General features: G+C 42.9%; 1 protein-coding gene across 4 annotated transcripts in view; it reads left to right on the top strand.

The window, feature by feature from the left end:
- PLCB2 (phospholipase C beta 2) overlaps nt 1–17,812 on the top strand; it is a 53,240-nt gene that overhangs the window by 13,286 nt on the left and 22,142 nt on the right. For all 4 annotated transcript variants that reach the window (XM_083744359.1, XM_083744360.1, XM_083744361.1 and 1 more), the window contains 13 exons: nt 2,434–2,574; nt 3,309–3,388; nt 4,236–4,289; nt 5,928–6,003; nt 6,958–7,058; nt 7,619–7,785; nt 8,456–8,602; nt 9,623–9,780; nt 15,380–15,462; nt 15,812–15,896; nt 16,066–16,237; nt 16,928–17,022; nt 17,532–17,628. In XM_083744359.1, coding sequence (XP_083600485.1) covers nt 2,434–2,574; nt 3,309–3,388; nt 4,236–4,289; nt 5,928–6,003; nt 6,958–7,058; nt 7,619–7,785; nt 8,456–8,602; nt 9,623–9,780; nt 15,380–15,462; nt 15,812–15,896; nt 16,066–16,237; nt 16,928–17,022; nt 17,532–17,628 — 1,456 coding nt within the window. The remainder of the gene's footprint in view (nt 1–2,433; nt 2,575–3,308; nt 3,389–4,235; nt 4,290–5,927; nt 6,004–6,957; nt 7,059–7,618; nt 7,786–8,455; nt 8,603–9,622; nt 9,781–15,379; nt 15,463–15,811; nt 15,897–16,065; nt 16,238–16,927; nt 17,023–17,531; nt 17,629–17,812) is intronic.

The raw sequence follows: 17,812 nt of genomic DNA, 5'->3' as shown, positions 1-17,812 counted from the left end.
TTCCTGCTCTTGTTGCAATCATATGTCCATTATATTCCCCCATAGCTGCTCAGTTCTTATTTAGTCTCCAGTTGACATCCTTCACTTGCCATTAAACCATTCTTCCAGCTGTCCCCTTTGTCACCTTACAATCAGCACCTCATTTCCCTCTTGTAAATATATAATCCATTTCACTTGTAGCCCTTCATGTACATTTTTGTTCCAGACTTGGAATGTTAAAAAAGTTCAGTTCTTTCTCTCGTTGTTCAATTCTTTGCAGTGTTTATCTGAGTGGTACAAGGTCACATTCCATTCAGTTCCACTGTTATCAGGCTGACATGTGAGCCACAGCCATAAATATCTCACAGAGTGAACTTTCCAGACATCTGCCATTAAATTCCCCTCTGGAGTTCTTTCTCGGCACACAATACACAGCACACACTTTCCTAAAAATCAACCTCTCTTCAGCAGCTATCCAGTTGCGGGTCATTTTTCTTTTTCCCTGCTGGATTTCTCCAACAACACCCTGGTCTGGCGGTGCTGATAAATACAATCCATTCAGCCTCAGTCAAGGGGGGGGCATAGCAAAACTTTATTAAATTCCTTGTAAAGCATAATTGAAAAGCCCCCCTCCCTGGGGGCATATGAAGGGGGGCAGGGAGCAGTCCACCCCGGGTGCCACCCTGGGGGGGGTGACAAGATGGTCCACTGCCTCCCCCCAAGCTGTAGAGTGGCCGAGGGTACAGATCCATACACAGTCCGTACAGATGGCACTCGATCAGTAGTCCATACAGGCTGCTGCATGTGCGCTACCGGGCGGTTCGCTACGCCCCTCAGCGCCGCGCCCCAGGTGATGGAGAGGCTTCCTCCGCCACTGCCCCTCCCCGTTTTTGAAGTGTCAAATAAAGTAGCAACTACACATGTTTCTTCATCGTAGGGGAGGACAAGAAATAGAAAGACCATTGGAAAACCCTAAGAAAGCACAAAGCTCCTTGTCCTCCCTCTTTCCTTTGAGGCTGTTGTAAGGATTCTCAAGCTTCAGAAAACATTCAAATACCTTCAGAAAACCAGTCCCGGATATTTCGGCAGCTGATTGATTGCAGCCTCTTAGCATATGATGCTTGGAGAGCGCCTCTTGATGAATGCCAATTATCCAAATTGAAGAGGAACCTTCCAGAAATCATGCCTGTAATGAAGGCTTGTCCATGGCAGCGGCACACTCCAGATCGCTCCTGTTATGCCTTTCAAGTTGGCAGACACGGGATTGCACCACACTGCGGGATGCAGTGAACTCCCCACTGAAGAGCATCTAGAGGATTTATGCCTCATTTCCCCTTTTCCCCCTGCCTGAATTTCCCTGCAGCCCCTGGAGGGCTGCGGAGAACAACCGCCATTGATCGTGGGCATGGCCAGAAACAATGGAGAAGACAATCTCAACACAAAGCTGCCATTATTTTCTGACAGCTCTGAGTTTATTGTAGCATCTGACCCTGTTATAGTATTTCTGTAAGAAGTTCAATAGTGTATGCTGGGGTGGGAGCATGTTAAACTTTTTTGTAAACTAGGGATGGGGAACTAGTGACTCCAGATGCTCCTAAATCACATCTGTGTCAGCCAGCACTGGGAAGATAAGAGTAATCCAACAACATCTGGAAGGCCACAGGTTCCCCATCCCTTCTATAAACAGTAAATGAATAAAGTACTCCACTATTCAATGAGTAAAGGGAATTACAATTTAAAAAAAATGCTATATTGGTTAATGTTTTCTGATCTTCAAGCTGAATCATTCCACTTTGAATTTCAAGCAAAAGGTTGACCCAGTTCTTGTTGTTTCTGTCAGCATCGCCCTTGAGCCAGTGCACCAATTGGACTCATGCACCTCAACCCCGACTGGGCTAGTCGAGCTGGGTAGCACTGCCAGAGACCTCCTTTCCCACAGGAACAGGTCACAGTGCTGTGGACTCACAGCTTAGAGCTGAGAGCACCGGATTCACTGTCTCAATAATACAGTTGTTGCGCAGCAGAGTCTTGCAGAGTATAAACCACTCGGAGAGCAGCTCTGTAGAATATCTTCCTTTTATTCTGTAACTACAACTATGATACAAAACTATATACAGAGCTGAATATTCTAAGCATAAATCAATGCTACACTGAGAGTCTGCAGCTGCTCTTAGCAACAACCTTATCTCTAGACACGATCTCTAACACTCTCTCTCTCTCCCCGATACACTGACTGACTGACTCTCACACACACACACTGATGTGGTGCTGGGGCAGAATAAGTAGATAGCAGAACACGCCTCCTCCTCTCTGGAGAGTCAGCAGAGATCATCAGGAGATCATCAGGAGATTCTTGGATATGGGAGGGGTGAAATCTCCTCAGTTTCATGCAGGCAACTTGTCCTCCCCTCTGCATTCCTACTTGGAATGTTCATGTTTGTTTATCCTTTGCAGAGCCAGAAGCTCCGAGACGTTTTCAACCTGGATTTCCCAGACAACAATTTCTTTCTGAAGACGTTGACTGTGGTTTCTGGTCCTGATTTGGTGGATCTCACTTTTCACAATTTTGTTTCCTATAAAGAAAATGTTGGAAAGGTATTGAAAAACTATAAAAGGGGTTGGGTTGGGGCATCATGAAGAGTTCTGAAAGGAGTGATGGGAAGATGGGCAAACTGTCCACTAGTGACTTATTTTTCAAAGAGTGAGCACATGTTATTCACAAAAAGAGCAGTTTATGCTGCTCTGCTCCTCAATTATCCTGGAAGTTTGCTCAAGCAAAAAGATAAATGGAGCTTCCATGCTGAGTCACTGAGAAAGCCAGTAAAATATTTGAAGTGCTGGGTTTGGCTATGAGAGATTAATGTTTTAATCCCTGCCTGGCCATGAAGTTTGCTGGATGCTTTGCAAGACACACCTGTTTTCAACTTGAGAAAACAGGAATTGAGAAAATGATGTCTGCTTATTTACCTTCAGCTCTTTGGAGGAAAGACAGAATATAAGTTAATTAATAAATAAACTTTTGTGGGTTTTTTACCTTGATGCTCTTTATTTATTATAGACAGGTACCTGTAAGATGTACTGAAGTGCCCTCTTTAAACAGAGAAAAGAATAATTTGTTCCGCTAAAATCCTGATTTAAAGCTTATATACTAGAAACTAAATATCATTTATTTCAATGGCTGTCTAGCTGGAGGGCATCACTTTAGAATGGATAACAAGGGCAGAGAATGAACAAGTTCCATGTGGAACTTGGCCATAACACACTTGCTCAGCGGCACTGGGAGTGAGGGTGTTACACAGTTCATTTTCCAGTCTTTCCTTGTTTTTCAGGCTTGGGCAGATGATATCATGGTCATTTCTAGGAACCCCTTTGTATATAATGCTTCCCGCTATTCCTTCCTGGAGAGAATGTAAGTAGTTATCAAATAACTTCATACTACCAAGTGTTTTCTGTTATTCCTTCAAATAGCATGCTCAAGTGTTGAGTGCCAACAGAAAGGGCGGCCACTGAGAAAGAAGGGATAAGACTTGGGGTGCTTATGGAAACCCTAAAGTTTGCAAATTACAAAACAACGGTTTAAAAGTAAGGTGTCAGTGCCTCCCCCCAAAAGCCAGCCCAGTGAGGACAGAGCTATGGAATACCGGATGTCAGCTGGAAAAAGGAAAACTGGGAGAGAGAGTTGAATGTCCTGTTTCGGTCCCTTATGTCATATAGTGTCCCAAAGCAGGACATGGCTAGCTAGGACCTGATCAGGTGATGATACACTGCAGGCATGTATCATTCCAACTGTTACACTTCTTTTGTATTTTGATGACATGAAACTAGTCATGTGCTGAGATGAGAGGAATGTACTATAAACAATTCAATCCAGAAAGCTTAAGTATGATATCAACAGAAGATTCTTTTTAGCATCATGATGCTAATTCTCTGGCAAGTTCCACTGACTTGTATTAATCATCTCAATATGAAATGTTGTTGCCTTTGAGTTTAGCTTGGGATGTCAGTAAACAAGGTGCCCAAATCTCAGTTTCAATTCACTTCACGATTCCCTGTGACTGCAAATGCGACGAGTCTGTGGAATTTAATAACTTTTCCAATCAACGTGGAATCGAATTTCAGCTTTAAATCTAACAATAATTCACCTCAGGCTTTTCTTACGGTTATCTTACTTTTCCCTATTGTTATGGCTACCATACTTCCCTTGTTCCATTTTTTTTCTCTTAGCCAAGGATTGTCTATTTTGAATGTTTCCACAGACTGGTGAAGCTGAAACTGCAACTGAATAGTGAGGGGAAAATTCCTGTTAGGAAGTGAGTACGGCATGTGCATTGTGCTTCTTTTGACTACTGATGGTGTGTGACAAACTTGAATGACTGCACTATTGAGGGATCTTCTTGGACAAATGGCTGCCCAGGGGTTCTTTTGGGAGGGAATGCTTAGAGATGTCGAGTCTGATATACAGTTCAGAGGGCTGAGGTAAAATTTACCAGGTTTCAAATCCAGGACAAATCAAACTGTTCTACAGCACTCACTATATGTTATGAAACCAGGTTTGCCTCAACTTAATTGTTTATTTATCTGTTTATTACATTTTTACTCTGCCTTTCCTCCGATGACCTTAAGGGGGCATAACAGTTTTCCCTACCCTAAGTATATCCTCACAGCAAGCCTGTGAGGTAACATCCATACCATACTTTTAAAGCACATACCATACTTTTAAAGAATACCAGGAACTGTAGTTTATCCCTAACAGAGCTACAGCACCCTTTTAAAAAACTACAGTTCCCAGGATTCTTTGGGGGAAGTTGTGTGCTTTAAATGTATTGTGTGGTGCACATTAGGCTAAGAGAATGTGCCTAGCTTAAGGTCACCCACTGAATTTCATAGCTGAATGAAAATTTGAAACCGCCCAAGCCTTGAACAACTTCATCCCCCTGGCTTCCAATCCTAGGAAGACTCACTCTCTCTGGCTTCCTCACTTGTGGAAAATTTATAATAATAACAATTTGAAAATATTAAATCATCATCATCCAACAACAACAACAACAATAATAAGGATAGCAGAAGACAGGTTGCCATTTCATCCATCTGCAGAGGAACATAACTTGGCACCAATTCAACATCAGATTGGCAAGAAAAAGCAAACATAGAAAAGAAGAGTAGGCTCCTGAATTTATGGAGTCCTCAAAAACACTTTCATTGCCAGATGCCAGATTGCCAGAAACAAAGAACTGCTGAGAGGTGTGACACTTTGTCTCTTAAGTGAGGCAAGTCATCTACACTACTCTGCCAGAAAATAAAAAAGGATAACACAAACTGCTTGTCTTTTCTCAGTCACAGTTACTCCTAAAAGAAAAGGGGAAGGAAATATCAGATAACTATTGCTTATAGTTTTTGAATTATGGTGCTGGAGGAGACTCATGAGAGTCCCATGGACTGCAAGAAGATCAAACCTATCCATTCTGAAGGAAATCAGCCCTGAGTGCTCACTGGAAGGACAGATCCTAAAGCTGAGGCTCCAATACTTTGGCCACCTCATGAGAAGAGAAGACTCCCTGGAAAAGACCCTGATGTTGGGAAAGATGGAGGGCACAAGGAGAAGGGGACGACAGAGGACGAGATGGTTGGACAGTGTTCTTGAAGCTACCAGCATGAGTTTGACCAAACTGTGGGAGGCAGTGGAAGACAGGAGTGCCTGGCGTGCTCTGGTCCATGGGGTCACAAAGAGTCGGACACGACTAAACGACTAAACAACAACAACAACTGCTTATAGTTCTGGTTGTATAGTTGGAGCCTATGCTGAACTAGTTCATGGAGACAACTAATGGCCTACATGTTGGGCAATTTGCCATTTTTTCTATACGGACTGCCTTTCCCACTGGAAGTTTTGCCAAATAGCTCTTCCCCAATAACGGTCACTCTCACTCACCCTTTTCTTTCTCTTTCAGTATTTTTCAAGCATTTCCTGCAGACAGAAAAAGGGTAGAAGCAGCATTAAGTGCTTGCCATCTTCCGAAGGGCAAGGTAAGAAGTATATTCTCCATAGCCCAGGCCTCATAGTCAACAAACATGTCTGCCCAACAAATTTATATTAATTTTATACCAGTTTATGTCTTCTTTCGAAGACTTTTGGGAATTGTAGGTTGGAAAGTTCTGTTACAGGTGCCTAACTTTCCAGGTTCCTTGAGGAAACTGAATGGCAGTTAAACCAGTTTAATTCTATGAAGTATAGATGCCCATTGCTAACACAACAGTAAAACAGCTGTAAAAAAAGTCAGTTTTCCAGAGAACCTCCTGCATTACTGTACAGTATGCAGTGTACCACAGTACAACACTGCCTATTTAGAGCTGAAATGCACATAGTTTTAAATGTATCTTTTTATTTAACGAGCTGTGTGTGTGGAGGGTGTGTGTGTCTGATGATTATTTAGATCACAGGAACTGTGAAGAGAGAATGTACTATTGACCAACTCAATAGATCCCTCTTGGTTTGTCTCAGCCTTGGAATCTCTTAGCTCAGCCTCAGAAAGTATTTGTGTTCAGTGAGAGGTCTCAGTCCTAGAGCACACACACACACACACACACACACACACACACACACAAATGAAAACAAGAATGTGTATGAATGCGTGTAGAGCTGAGTACAGTGTATTTATTCTTCACTACTGAGTGATGTGCACCTGGCACACTTTTATTATTATTTATTATATTTGTTAGTTGCTTTATCTTGCCAAGACAAACTGAAACGACTCACAAACAACCAAATGAACAACAACAAAACCCCACATAGATACACTGAAACCAAGTGATGGTGGAGGTAGAAATACATTTAAAGTATGCGTATCTGGGTCTGGGCAGGGAAGGGCATCCAAGACAGAGGGCCCAACTTCCAGGGTAGGTTTTGGGCCCCTTCATTTTGGAAATGAACTCCACAAAAGGGTTGATAACAGTCATCAAGAATTGCTGTTCTGCTTCCAGAATGATGGCATCAATCCAGAGGACTTCCCTGAAGCGGTGTACAAAACGTTCCTGATGAATCTGTGTCCTCGCCCAGAGATCGACGAGATATTTACCTCACAGTAAGCCTCCATTATGTAGCAGCCAGCATGTGTGGGAGAGAAGGGATAATGTACAGCCGAAGTGAGGCTGTGAGAACCAGCTGGAATTTTGCAGATTGCTAGATTGACAGCACTGTTACTTTTTAAATGAAAAAGTGGGGAAGGGTAGCAAGATTATTCCTATTCCTCCCACCATTTTGTTAACATCGGTCGCTATCCAGTACAGAATTAAGTGTGCTTATGGTCAGACTAAATGTTTGCATGCTGTTGCCATCTCTATCTATAATGCCTAGTTATCCCCATAACTTCTACTTATACCAACATTGCAGTGCATGTTTTTCCAGCACCCACTTCATGCTACTGGATGACTGTTTTAGCATGATAAATCCCTAGTCCCCCCACATCTTGTAGTACTGCTGATACCAAATGTAAAGTATCGGACAGGGCAAGGGTAACAAGGAACTAGTCATGTCAAAACCACAAATGAGTGTAAGAAAAGTTGTCTCGCTGCTAAGAGGGATTTTCCAGAACATCTAAAGACACCACTCTCTCTTTGTCCTTTTTCCATTGTCTTTGCTTAGCCATTCAAAAGCCAAGCCGTACATGACCAAAGACCACTTGACAAAATTCATTAACAAGAAACAGCGAGATTCTCACCTCAATGACATGCTTTTCCCCCCTGCCAAGCCACAACAGGTACAGGGTCTCATAGACAAGTATGAGCCCAGTGGGATGAATATTCAAAGAGGTGAGTTTATTTTTTCCATAAGCAGAAGTATGTATCATAATATTGTTGTTGTTATTTCTATATCACTACAATTCTGGCGGGGGGGGGGGGATGGACCTAAATGGATTACAACCATTCTTAAAAAATCAGATGTAACATTACAAAAGATCAAAATAAAATATTGCAGATGAAAACCAGATAGAGATGGTCATAGGGGTCCACTTTTAAGGCAGCCAGGGATGGCCTGCCCTCAATGAGGCAGTTGCTTCAGGGCAGCAGGCTCAGGGCAGCTGGTAGGGACAGCAGATCTGGGTCCCTGAGGAGCTCTTTCCCTGCCTCCTCCTCTGGCGCCACCTCCACCTCGCCTCATCCCACTCACCACTGGCCTCTGTTTTGGCCTCCTTTTTATTGGCAATGATGGCAGGAGGTGGTAGCAGAGGATGAGGAGTCGTGGATGGTGCAAAGTCATCAGGGGAAGAGAAGGAATCTGTTTATTACATGGAAATCTTTCAGTAGCCTGGGCCTAGGGTAGCTTAAAGTCATTGGGTGTATCTGACTAAATAATACTCAGAGTAGCCCCACTGGAATCAATCACTCATTGCTTAGATGGGCAGGAATATGCAAACTCAGTTCCTCCAGGCCCTTGTATTTTGTTACCAGCAATAGTAACATTTTAAAAATTATCTTGCAGGGCAGCTGTCTCCAGAAGGAATGGTTTGGTTCCTGTGTGGTCCTGAAAACAGTATAGTATCACAGGACAAACTCTTGCTGCACCAAGATATGAGCCAGCCACTCTCTCACTACTTTATCAACTCGTCCCACAACACCTATCTAACAGGTATGCAGCCATGAGGAGATATGTCCATTTCTACTAGCTGTTGTATTGCAAGAGGATAACTACTGACCCTTGACTTAGCTTTGTAGCTTACTTTCATTATGAAAACTGTTCATCAGGCCATGACTCATTTATCACTAGCAGGGAATGCTTGGCAATGCCTGGGAATCTGTAGAAACCAAAAAATATTACAATTTTTTAGTAATTTTTTAATTTGTGAATGGACCTATCACACCAGAAATCAGGCAAAGTCACATTTTGGTCCACCATCTTGAATCAAAATGGCACTCAGCATCCAAACATTGATGAAGATAGCTGCCCCTACCTTAGGAACCCTCATGTCAAGTTTGGTAATGAAGTGGCTGAACCTGTGCCCAAAACCAGGTAAAGTCATGTAAAAATCACATTTTGGTCTGCCATCTTGATTCAAAATGGCATCCAGCATCCAGATGTAAATGAAGACCACTGCCCCCACCTCGGCAACCCTTTGTGCCAAGATTGGTGCTGATATTTTGAAAGGTGTCCAAACAAATAGAGAACAGATGGAGAAACTATTGTCCAAAATTTATAGCAGAATTGTCCATAACTATCTTTATATGTATAACACTGGCTTGATTGTGCTGTAGATATTGTTTCATGTTCCTTTTACGTATATGCTCTACTTATTGTTATTTTTGTTTTGCTACAGTCCACATGTCTACTTCTGTCTACCTATTCTGAAATAAGTTATATAACAATTCTTTTTTTTAAGAGTTTTAAATATATAACAATTTTCAAAACGACCCACAATTATATAACATTGTGTGTGTGTGTGTGTGTGTGTGTGCGCGCGCGCGTAAGCAATATTTATAATTTCAATTATGTCATGGGTGAAGTTTTGGAAACAGAGAAGTCACAAGTCATTTTTTAAAAAGAAATAAAAGTTTTAAACAGAAATGAGTTTCCCTTCTCTTCATTCAAAAGATATGGCTGCATAGACGATGATGACAGGCTTATTTTTCCTCCTCCCCCCCTTTTTTGCAGCTGGACAATTTTCTGGAATCTCCTCTCCTGAAATGTATCGGCAGACCCTACTGGCTGGCTGCCGCTGTGTGGAACTTGATTGCTGGAAGGGGCGTCCTCCAGATGAGGAGCCTATTATCACCCATGGATTCACCATGACAACTGAAATATTGTTCAAGGTACAGATATCTTCCGCTGGTTGTTGTTTTTTTACCTTTTGCTTTTAGAGATTTCACAAAATTTCAAAACGCAAATTTAAAAAAATACTGATAACATCAACATTCATAGAAGAAACAGAAAACATAACAAACCTAGTCAGATAAAATCTGTCAAAATAAATAATATTTCCCTGGTGCCAAAATGGCATCAGATTTGATTCCAGGTGTGTGTAGTGGTGGAGGAACCCTCTCCGACATCCGGGGTGGGACCCGGCGGCGCATGCACGACGTCCATACAGACTGCACATGAGTGGCAACCTGTACGGACTGCGCATGTGTGGCACCCCATACAGTTGCCGTGTGAGAGGCAGCTTGCACAGACAGTGCACAAGAACGGCAGCCCATAATAACTGCACGCGCGCCCTTGGCCACTCTACAGCTGAGGAGCCAGCAGGCCGTTTTGTCACACACACTCCCGAGTGGTGCTCGGGCGGCCCGCCCCCTCTGCCCCCCCTTTGTAGGCCCGTGGGTGAGTGTACCTGGCAAGGACATTTAAGAAATCAGTCCACCACCACTGAGAAGCCTCTTTCTGATAGCCACTTGGTGTATCTACCTCAGGCAGTGGGAGAACCCAGAACAGGGACTCTTATGAGTATTTTAGTTGAGGGAGAGACACTGGGAGACAGGGAATCTTTCAGGTATTCTTGACTCGAAGGGCTTTAAATGTCAAAAATATAAGTTGTTTACTACATTGTTTTACATATGTATGGTATTTTTAGTGTGGCCATTAACAGGGCCGTTAACACAGCAACACAGTTGAAATGATAGAAACAAAAGATTTAAGAGGCACTGAAGCAACGGGGGGTGGGGGTGGTATCAGCATCCTCATAGAATAAAACCAAACTCAGCTGGCATTTTAAAAAGCCTGGGATACCATCTTTCCTCCAAAGAACTCAAAGTAATGTCCCCTTGAGGTAGATATGGAAAACTGAAGCAACTATTGCTCCCCCACCCCAAGCCCAATACTAGCCATTGCATGACATTCACTCTAGATCAGTGGTCAGCAACCTTTTTCAGCTGTGGGCCGGTCCACCATCCCTCAGACCATGTGGTGGGCTGGACTATATTTTCGAGGGGAAACCAAACAAATTCCTATGCCCCACCAATAACCTAGAGATGCATTTGAAATAAAAGTGCACATTCTACTCATTTAAAAACACCAGGCAGGCCCAACAAGTAACACAGAGATGCATTTTAAATAAAAGGACACATTCTACTCATGTAAAAACACACTGATTCCTGGACCATCCGTGGGCCAGATTGAGAAGGCGATTGGGCCGCATCCGGCGCACGGGCCTTAGGTTGCTTACCCCTGCTCTAGAATGAGGCCTAGACTGCGTACAAAGAATGTGCTGAGACACAGAAAACAACCTTAGCCAGACATTAGAGCTCTTCACAATGTAAAGCGTCCATATTTTCAGATTGCTTTATTGGTTTGTTCACACACATGCAGCCCCCATTTTTATTTATCAGTGTAAGAGCTATTCCTTCTGGCTTAGTCAGCTTCTACTCATCTATGCCATCTGACATCAAATAAAATACAGTAAAATGTATTTTCTTTGTGGCTTACGATTATGAATCTACTTCCTTTTTTTTTTTTTTTGCTGGTAAAATGGGGCATGTCTTACAAAGCTGAATAGTTTTAATTTAACACCAAATATACACCAATATAGCAAACTTAAAACCTGGGTCTTATGGAGGCATAGGCAAACTCGGCCTTCCAGATGGTTTGGGACTACAACTCCCATCATCCCTAGCTAACAGGACCAGTGGTCAGGGATGAGGGGAGTTGTAGCCCTAAGACATCTGGAGGGCTGAGTTTGCCTATGCCTGGTCTTACATATGCAAGTTTAGTACTTAGAACATATACATCATTAGTGACCCAACTATCTGCTCAATGTCTGCTATGTGACCCAGAGTCCTGGTGTCTACCTGCATTTTTTCTCTCCCAAGCTTTTTGAAGACCTTGAGAAGCCTTTTTTCTGGACGCAAAAGTGTGCAAAGCATATCCGTTCTGGCAGGCATATCGAGCTAGATTATAGTGGACTAGTACCTCCAACAGTAATTGCATCAGCAGGGAATGAGCAAAGATGAAAGGCCGTTTTCCCTTCTCCTACTTTAATGATTAGCTTCTCTATTATGCTTGTGGTTTTGGTGTTCATAATTTCACATTCCAGATCTTATGACATCACGGTCCCCTTTACACTGCACCACCCAATCTGCAAAACATATAGAGTGCTATTGTGCTTCACTGGAGCTATAATTACATGGAAGAATTGCTCTGCACCACAACAATGAACCTTGCAAAGGAATGACAGGCCATTAACACAGCATGCACCTTTCATTATAGCTTAAGTAATGTATGTTTCCTCCCCTCTTCCTATGGCTGCCTTCCTCTCCAAAATAGCTGTACGTGGGGGAGGTGACACTCTCCTGCTTTCAACCTGCAGCACTTTACTTTGACATGCAGATTAAGTACAGAGGCACCGTAACAGCCTCCTCCTAGTTCTCTACTGCTTGTTCAATCAGGAACAGTTGCTTAGCAAGAGGTAATATCAAGTCCTAGGCCATGTTGAACCTTAGTACTAATGCTGCATATCAAGGCTCAGCTTCCACAAAGAAGTAATAAAATAGCACAGTATACAATTGCACGATGTCACAGAACGGAGCAGAAGAAAGAAGGCAGATAATTAGAGATAAAAGCAATGTTACCGTAAGCTACCAATTACTAGTGTTGGAAGGGGAATAAAGAAAAGTTAATGACAAATGCACAGAGGTTTCACAAAAGTATGATTACAAAATAAAAACAAAAAGCTGAGAAAGTGTCTGTGGGATTTGTTTGGAAATCTTATCGTGCCTTCCATTCGTGCATTTCCCAAACTGTTGCTCTCTGAGAAGTGTTTCATATCCAAGGGGTTTGAAGTCCATATATTTAAAAAGTTTAAAGTGCAAGCTCAACAAATATGTGCTTACAGGTGTGCATGGCTCATCATTCAGCTGTGATTGGCTACAGGAGAACATGGTTTTCCTTCCTGACTTTTCTAATGCTAATGCAAGGGCTAGGAAGGAATTTGAAGGATAGAACTGATGGGCAGGAGGAGGAGGTGCTTAACCTTGGCCTACTGATTTTCTCCAATCCACCCCAGAATTAAATAGAGTGGTACCTCTGGTTATGTACTTAATTCGTTCCGGAGGTCCGTTCTTAACCTGAAACTGTTCTTAACCTGAAGCACCACTTTAGCTAATGGGGCCTCCTGCTGCCGCTGCACCGCTGCTGCACGATTTCTGTTCTCATCTTGAAGCAAAGTTCTTAACCCGAGGTAATATTTCTGGGTTAGCAGAGTCTGTAACCTAAAGCGTATGTAACCTGAAGCATATGTAACCTGAGGTACCACTGTACATGGTAAAATAATAGTTGCATGATGTCACAGAAGTAATGCAGCAGGAGAACAAGAAGGCAGATAAGTTTGAGGGGTGATGGGGTTTTTTTTGGGGGGGGCTGTTCATGATTTAAAATAACAGAAGACCAAAGAGAACCAGCAGGGTTGTACTTCCCCCAGCTCGCTCTCTCTCTCTCTCTCTCTCTCTCTCTGACATCAACAAGGAATTATGTGAGGGGAAAAGATTAGGACTTGGCTTCAGTTAATGTGTGACTGCCTTTCAGTAGATAGATTGTTGTTGTTTAGTCGTTTAGTCGTGTCCAACTCTTCGTGACCCCATGGACCAGAGCACGCCAGGCACTCCTGTCTTCCACTGCCTCCCACAGTTTAGTCAAACTCATGCTAGTAGCTTTGAGAACACTATCCAACCACCTTGTCCTCTGTCATCCCCCTCTCCCTGTGTAGATAGATTAGAGTTGCCATATTTCAAAAAGCGAAAATCTGGACCGAAAGGTTGTTGGGGTTTTTTTTTGGGGGGGGGCAAAGTTGTTGATAGATAGATATGAGAGAGAGAGAGAGAGAGAGAGAGAGAGAGAGAGATGATAGACACGAACTACATACAAGCTACATGTTACTCTGCAGCTCCATATAATGAAGATCTGAAAGGCCCTGTCTCCTTTGCATGTTCCCTCAGTTGTTGTATTTTCTTTAAATGAGGAAGGTGATGGAAAGTGTCCATCCATCACTTCTCCAGAGCCAGCTCCCACTTCTGAGGGCACTTTGCTGCAGGCCGTTATGGCTTTACTGCATGCAGCTGCAGTGTAACATGTAGTTAGCCCCTTAATACCAGGAGATCATGAGGGATAGAACCATCAAACCAAAATGTGACAAGAATGCTGCTGCACCTGGACTTAAAAGAATTAATAAAAATTGAAATAGTCTCATCATCCAAATATAAGGGAAATGTAAGTAATTAACGGCCGTCTAGTGTAATTTAAAACTTTACTATGCTCTATAAAAACAAATTACTGCTCTCTAACACAGCCATTCAAATCGGGTTGAATTTAAACTCGACAGATGACAGCAAAAGTATTTCAATTACTTGTCAACAATTTTTAGTACCAACAGTAGGTTTTGCACTGTACAGAACACAGATATGGCCTCTGTCCCCAAGGGACTTACAAATTACAGTGGTACCTCGGGTTACAAACACTGCGGGTTACAGACTCCACTAACTCGGAAGTAGTACCTCGGGTTAAGAACTTTACCTCAGGATGAGGACAGAAATCGCACAGTAGCAGCGGGAGGCCCCATTAGCTAAAGTGGTACCTAAGGTTAAGAACAGTTTCAGGTTAAGAATTAAGTTCGTAACCAAAGGTACCACTGTACAATCTACAGCCTAAGATGATAAAATGAATAAATGCAAACTTTTCCTATAGGTCTCAACAGATGATAGTTTGAGGCTTCATAAAGCAGAAGCCAGGAACAAGTGCTGGGTCTGAGTGCTCCTCGCTCACTCGCTCGTCCTTCTCCTGTTGCACACTTAGTTCAGTGTGACAATTCTGGCACGTATTAAACCAGAATTCCCTGTTACTTCTGAACTGAGGAACTCTGGGTTAATATCAGTTAACAAACCTGGAAAATGATCCAGAGTTACATTGACACTGTAAGACAGAAGCCACATATGAACACATGTGGCAAACTCTCAGTGGGATGCTGGCTCTGCTCCTGACCATCATGTGTTCAGCAGGATGCATACAACTGCACATGCATGTAGCGATACACACAAAAGGCTCTCTTTCTGAGGTCACAAGCCACATGTTTTCAAGGGTTCCAGTGGTGTAGAGGGAGCTCTATGGGAATGCTGTTGTATATGCAGAGGCCCTCTGCAGCTATCCAATGAATGCATAATCCCTCTGTCTCCTCTATGAATTCGCTATGATATCTCCATATGGACCATGGAGGGAGGTGTTCATGGTGAGTTCCAGCACCTCTGTTCACTGTATATGGTTATAGAAATGGGAGACCCTTTAAAAAGCTTTGGATATATCATAAGGTTCATACAGGAATGACTGATGCCATTCTGAAAGCTGGATAACTACCAAGAACAAGGAGTTCCTTGGTTTGCAAAGTACCAATATCTCTCTTTCTCTTTCTCATTTGCCTCATGCCTTATACAGGATGCAATTGAGGCTATTGCAGAAAGCGCTTTCAAAACCTCCCCTTATCCAGTGATCCTGTCCTTTGAGAACCATGTGGACTCGTGAGTATTAAGTGTCTGCTGATTAGAGAAAAAGCTGAGATTGCACTCTGGACAAAGGGTAGAGGGGTGGGTAAGAAATGTGTCTAGTCAGAACAAGGTAAAAAAAAAATTGCTGCACTATTAGAACCCACTAACCTGGGAGTCAGCTCCTTTCAACTCAATCAAACTTACTTCTCAGAAGTTATTAGGATACAATGGCACAAGCATGGCAGAGAGTGGCAACATTTTAATTTGCATGGGACAGTAAGCATATGCTAAGAGACAGATAGGGATTTTGGGGTATGGAGCAGGGATCATGCCAGTCTTCAGGCTTGACATGTATGTGTTTTATACCTATATTTTCTTACAGGCCGAAGCAGCAGGCTAAGATGGCTGAGTACTGTAGAACAATATTTGGGGACATGCTGCTGACAGAGCCACTTGAAAAATTTCCAGTAAGTGAATAGGGATGCCAAATTGCTACATGGGATGAAGTTATCGTGCAAGCAGCTGTTAGCTTGGTCTGAGGTTGCCCTGGCAGTTTGTGCTACATCTTCACTAGAGGAGTGATGCAAAAACCTAAACTTTGCATGAATGCTAACCTTTTTCTTTTCTTCTGGGCAGTTAAAACCAGGAGTCCCACTGCCAAGCCCACAGGATCTCATGGGGAAAATCTTGATTAAGAACAAGAAGAATCAGTTCATACCTGGGGAGAACCAAGAGACTCTGAAGAAAGCAAGAAGTCTGGAGGATGTCATGACTGATCAGCCCACACCAGTAGACAAGGATAGCATAGGTAGTATATTCCATAGGGATAGCCCTGTTAATCTTTTGCAGCAAGAGCAACAGTCTTGTGACACCTTACAGGCTAACAAATGTTATTACTGCATAAGCTTTCATGGACTAGAGTCCACTTCATCATTTACAGGGTACATTATGACAAGGGATGGGCCTTACTTGGGGAGGGGGGTGGGAATTCAGATAAGCCTGGAATCAGTTTTTAAGGCTCTGACATAAGCACAATGATTTGATGTGGAAACAGAGGGCAACACTGCCATTTTAGGGCAGAATTTCACTTATAAGAATGAGTGGCATTATCAGTGACTTCAAAAGTGTCTCCAAAGTAGGGATGAGGAAGAGGAAGTCTGATTCAGTTCTCACTTAAAGGTGAGCCTGTAGACCTCCCGATTTGGTAGATGGATTGGGAAGGATAGAAATTGCAGTCTGAAGGAATTTCAGATCCTAAAGAAGATTTTAGACAAATAGCTGGCAGATCTTGGTTGCAGTCATAGGTGGCAACTCCATGGGGCACTGGGTGCCTGAGCACCCATAAAATTCCCCATAAAGGGACTAGACACCTACAAATTTCAGTGCCAGGGCACGCTGCACCACACACATGGCCCCGGGCACCCCCCATCACGGGGCCAAGTTGGTACTCCTGGTTGCAATCATCACAAATGAACTAATTTCTGTTTTGATTTATCAGTGAAGTCAGATGAGGTGACTGAAGAAGTATCTGAAGTAGAGGAAGACATGGGAAACCTGAATGAAGAGGAGATTAAAAAGATGCAGTCTGATGAGGTACAATTACTGCTCTTAGTTTAAAGAACACTTTAAAAGTAACATGTTTTTGTTTTTTAAAAAATCTTCCTACTTTCCAGCTGTTTGGTGGAATTGTGCTTTCCACCTGTCCAGGACTGGTCCAAGACATCGTGCTGCCTGGAAGTCTACACATTCCCCACCCCCTGTTCTCTATGGGCCAATTAGGAAGTCCCTGTCCTAGCAATATTGCTGAGGCAGGGGAGCAGCTGCACACACCCCATTCATTTGTGCACTCCGCTCCTCATCCGACTAGAGAGACACACAAAGGAGATAGCTTGCTTCTGCATATCTGTGCTTCTCCAGCTGGATCAGAGCAAACTATACTCAAGGAAAAAGATACGTGGTTCTCATTGACTGTTCTTCTGAGTTCTACCCACTACTTTCTGATTCTGTTTAGGGCTGTGTCTGCCACTGGGCTTTATCAATAAAAACCATTTTGTCAGTCTGTATGATATGCCTTTTCCTCTAACTGTCCTAATTTTGCTTAGGGTACAGCAGGTCTAGAAGTGACAGCATATGAAGAAATGTCCAGCCTGGTTAATTACATCCAGCCCATCAAATTCGAATGCTTTGAAAACTCAGCACGTAAGCAAATATTTATTGTTTCTGTCCTATTGAATGTCATGTTTTCAGGTATTTAGAGCTATATACTCTATCTGCATGCATTTAGTTGTCATCTGTTGGCTCCACTGTAAAGGTTGAACAACAAATTACATGCTTTTGGAATCCTGTGTAGGGAAAAGAAGTCTTCCTAAGATGGTGTGGAGCA

This window comes from Podarcis gaigeae, assembly GCF_964106915.1.
Source record: "Podarcis gaigeae genome assembly, chromosome: 1".
Taxonomy (NCBI): Eukaryota; Metazoa; Chordata; class Lepidosauria; order Squamata; family Lacertidae; genus Podarcis; species Podarcis gaigeae.
The sequence above is the reverse complement of the archived record's forward strand: the minus strand, read 5'-3'. Positions and strand labels throughout refer to the sequence as shown.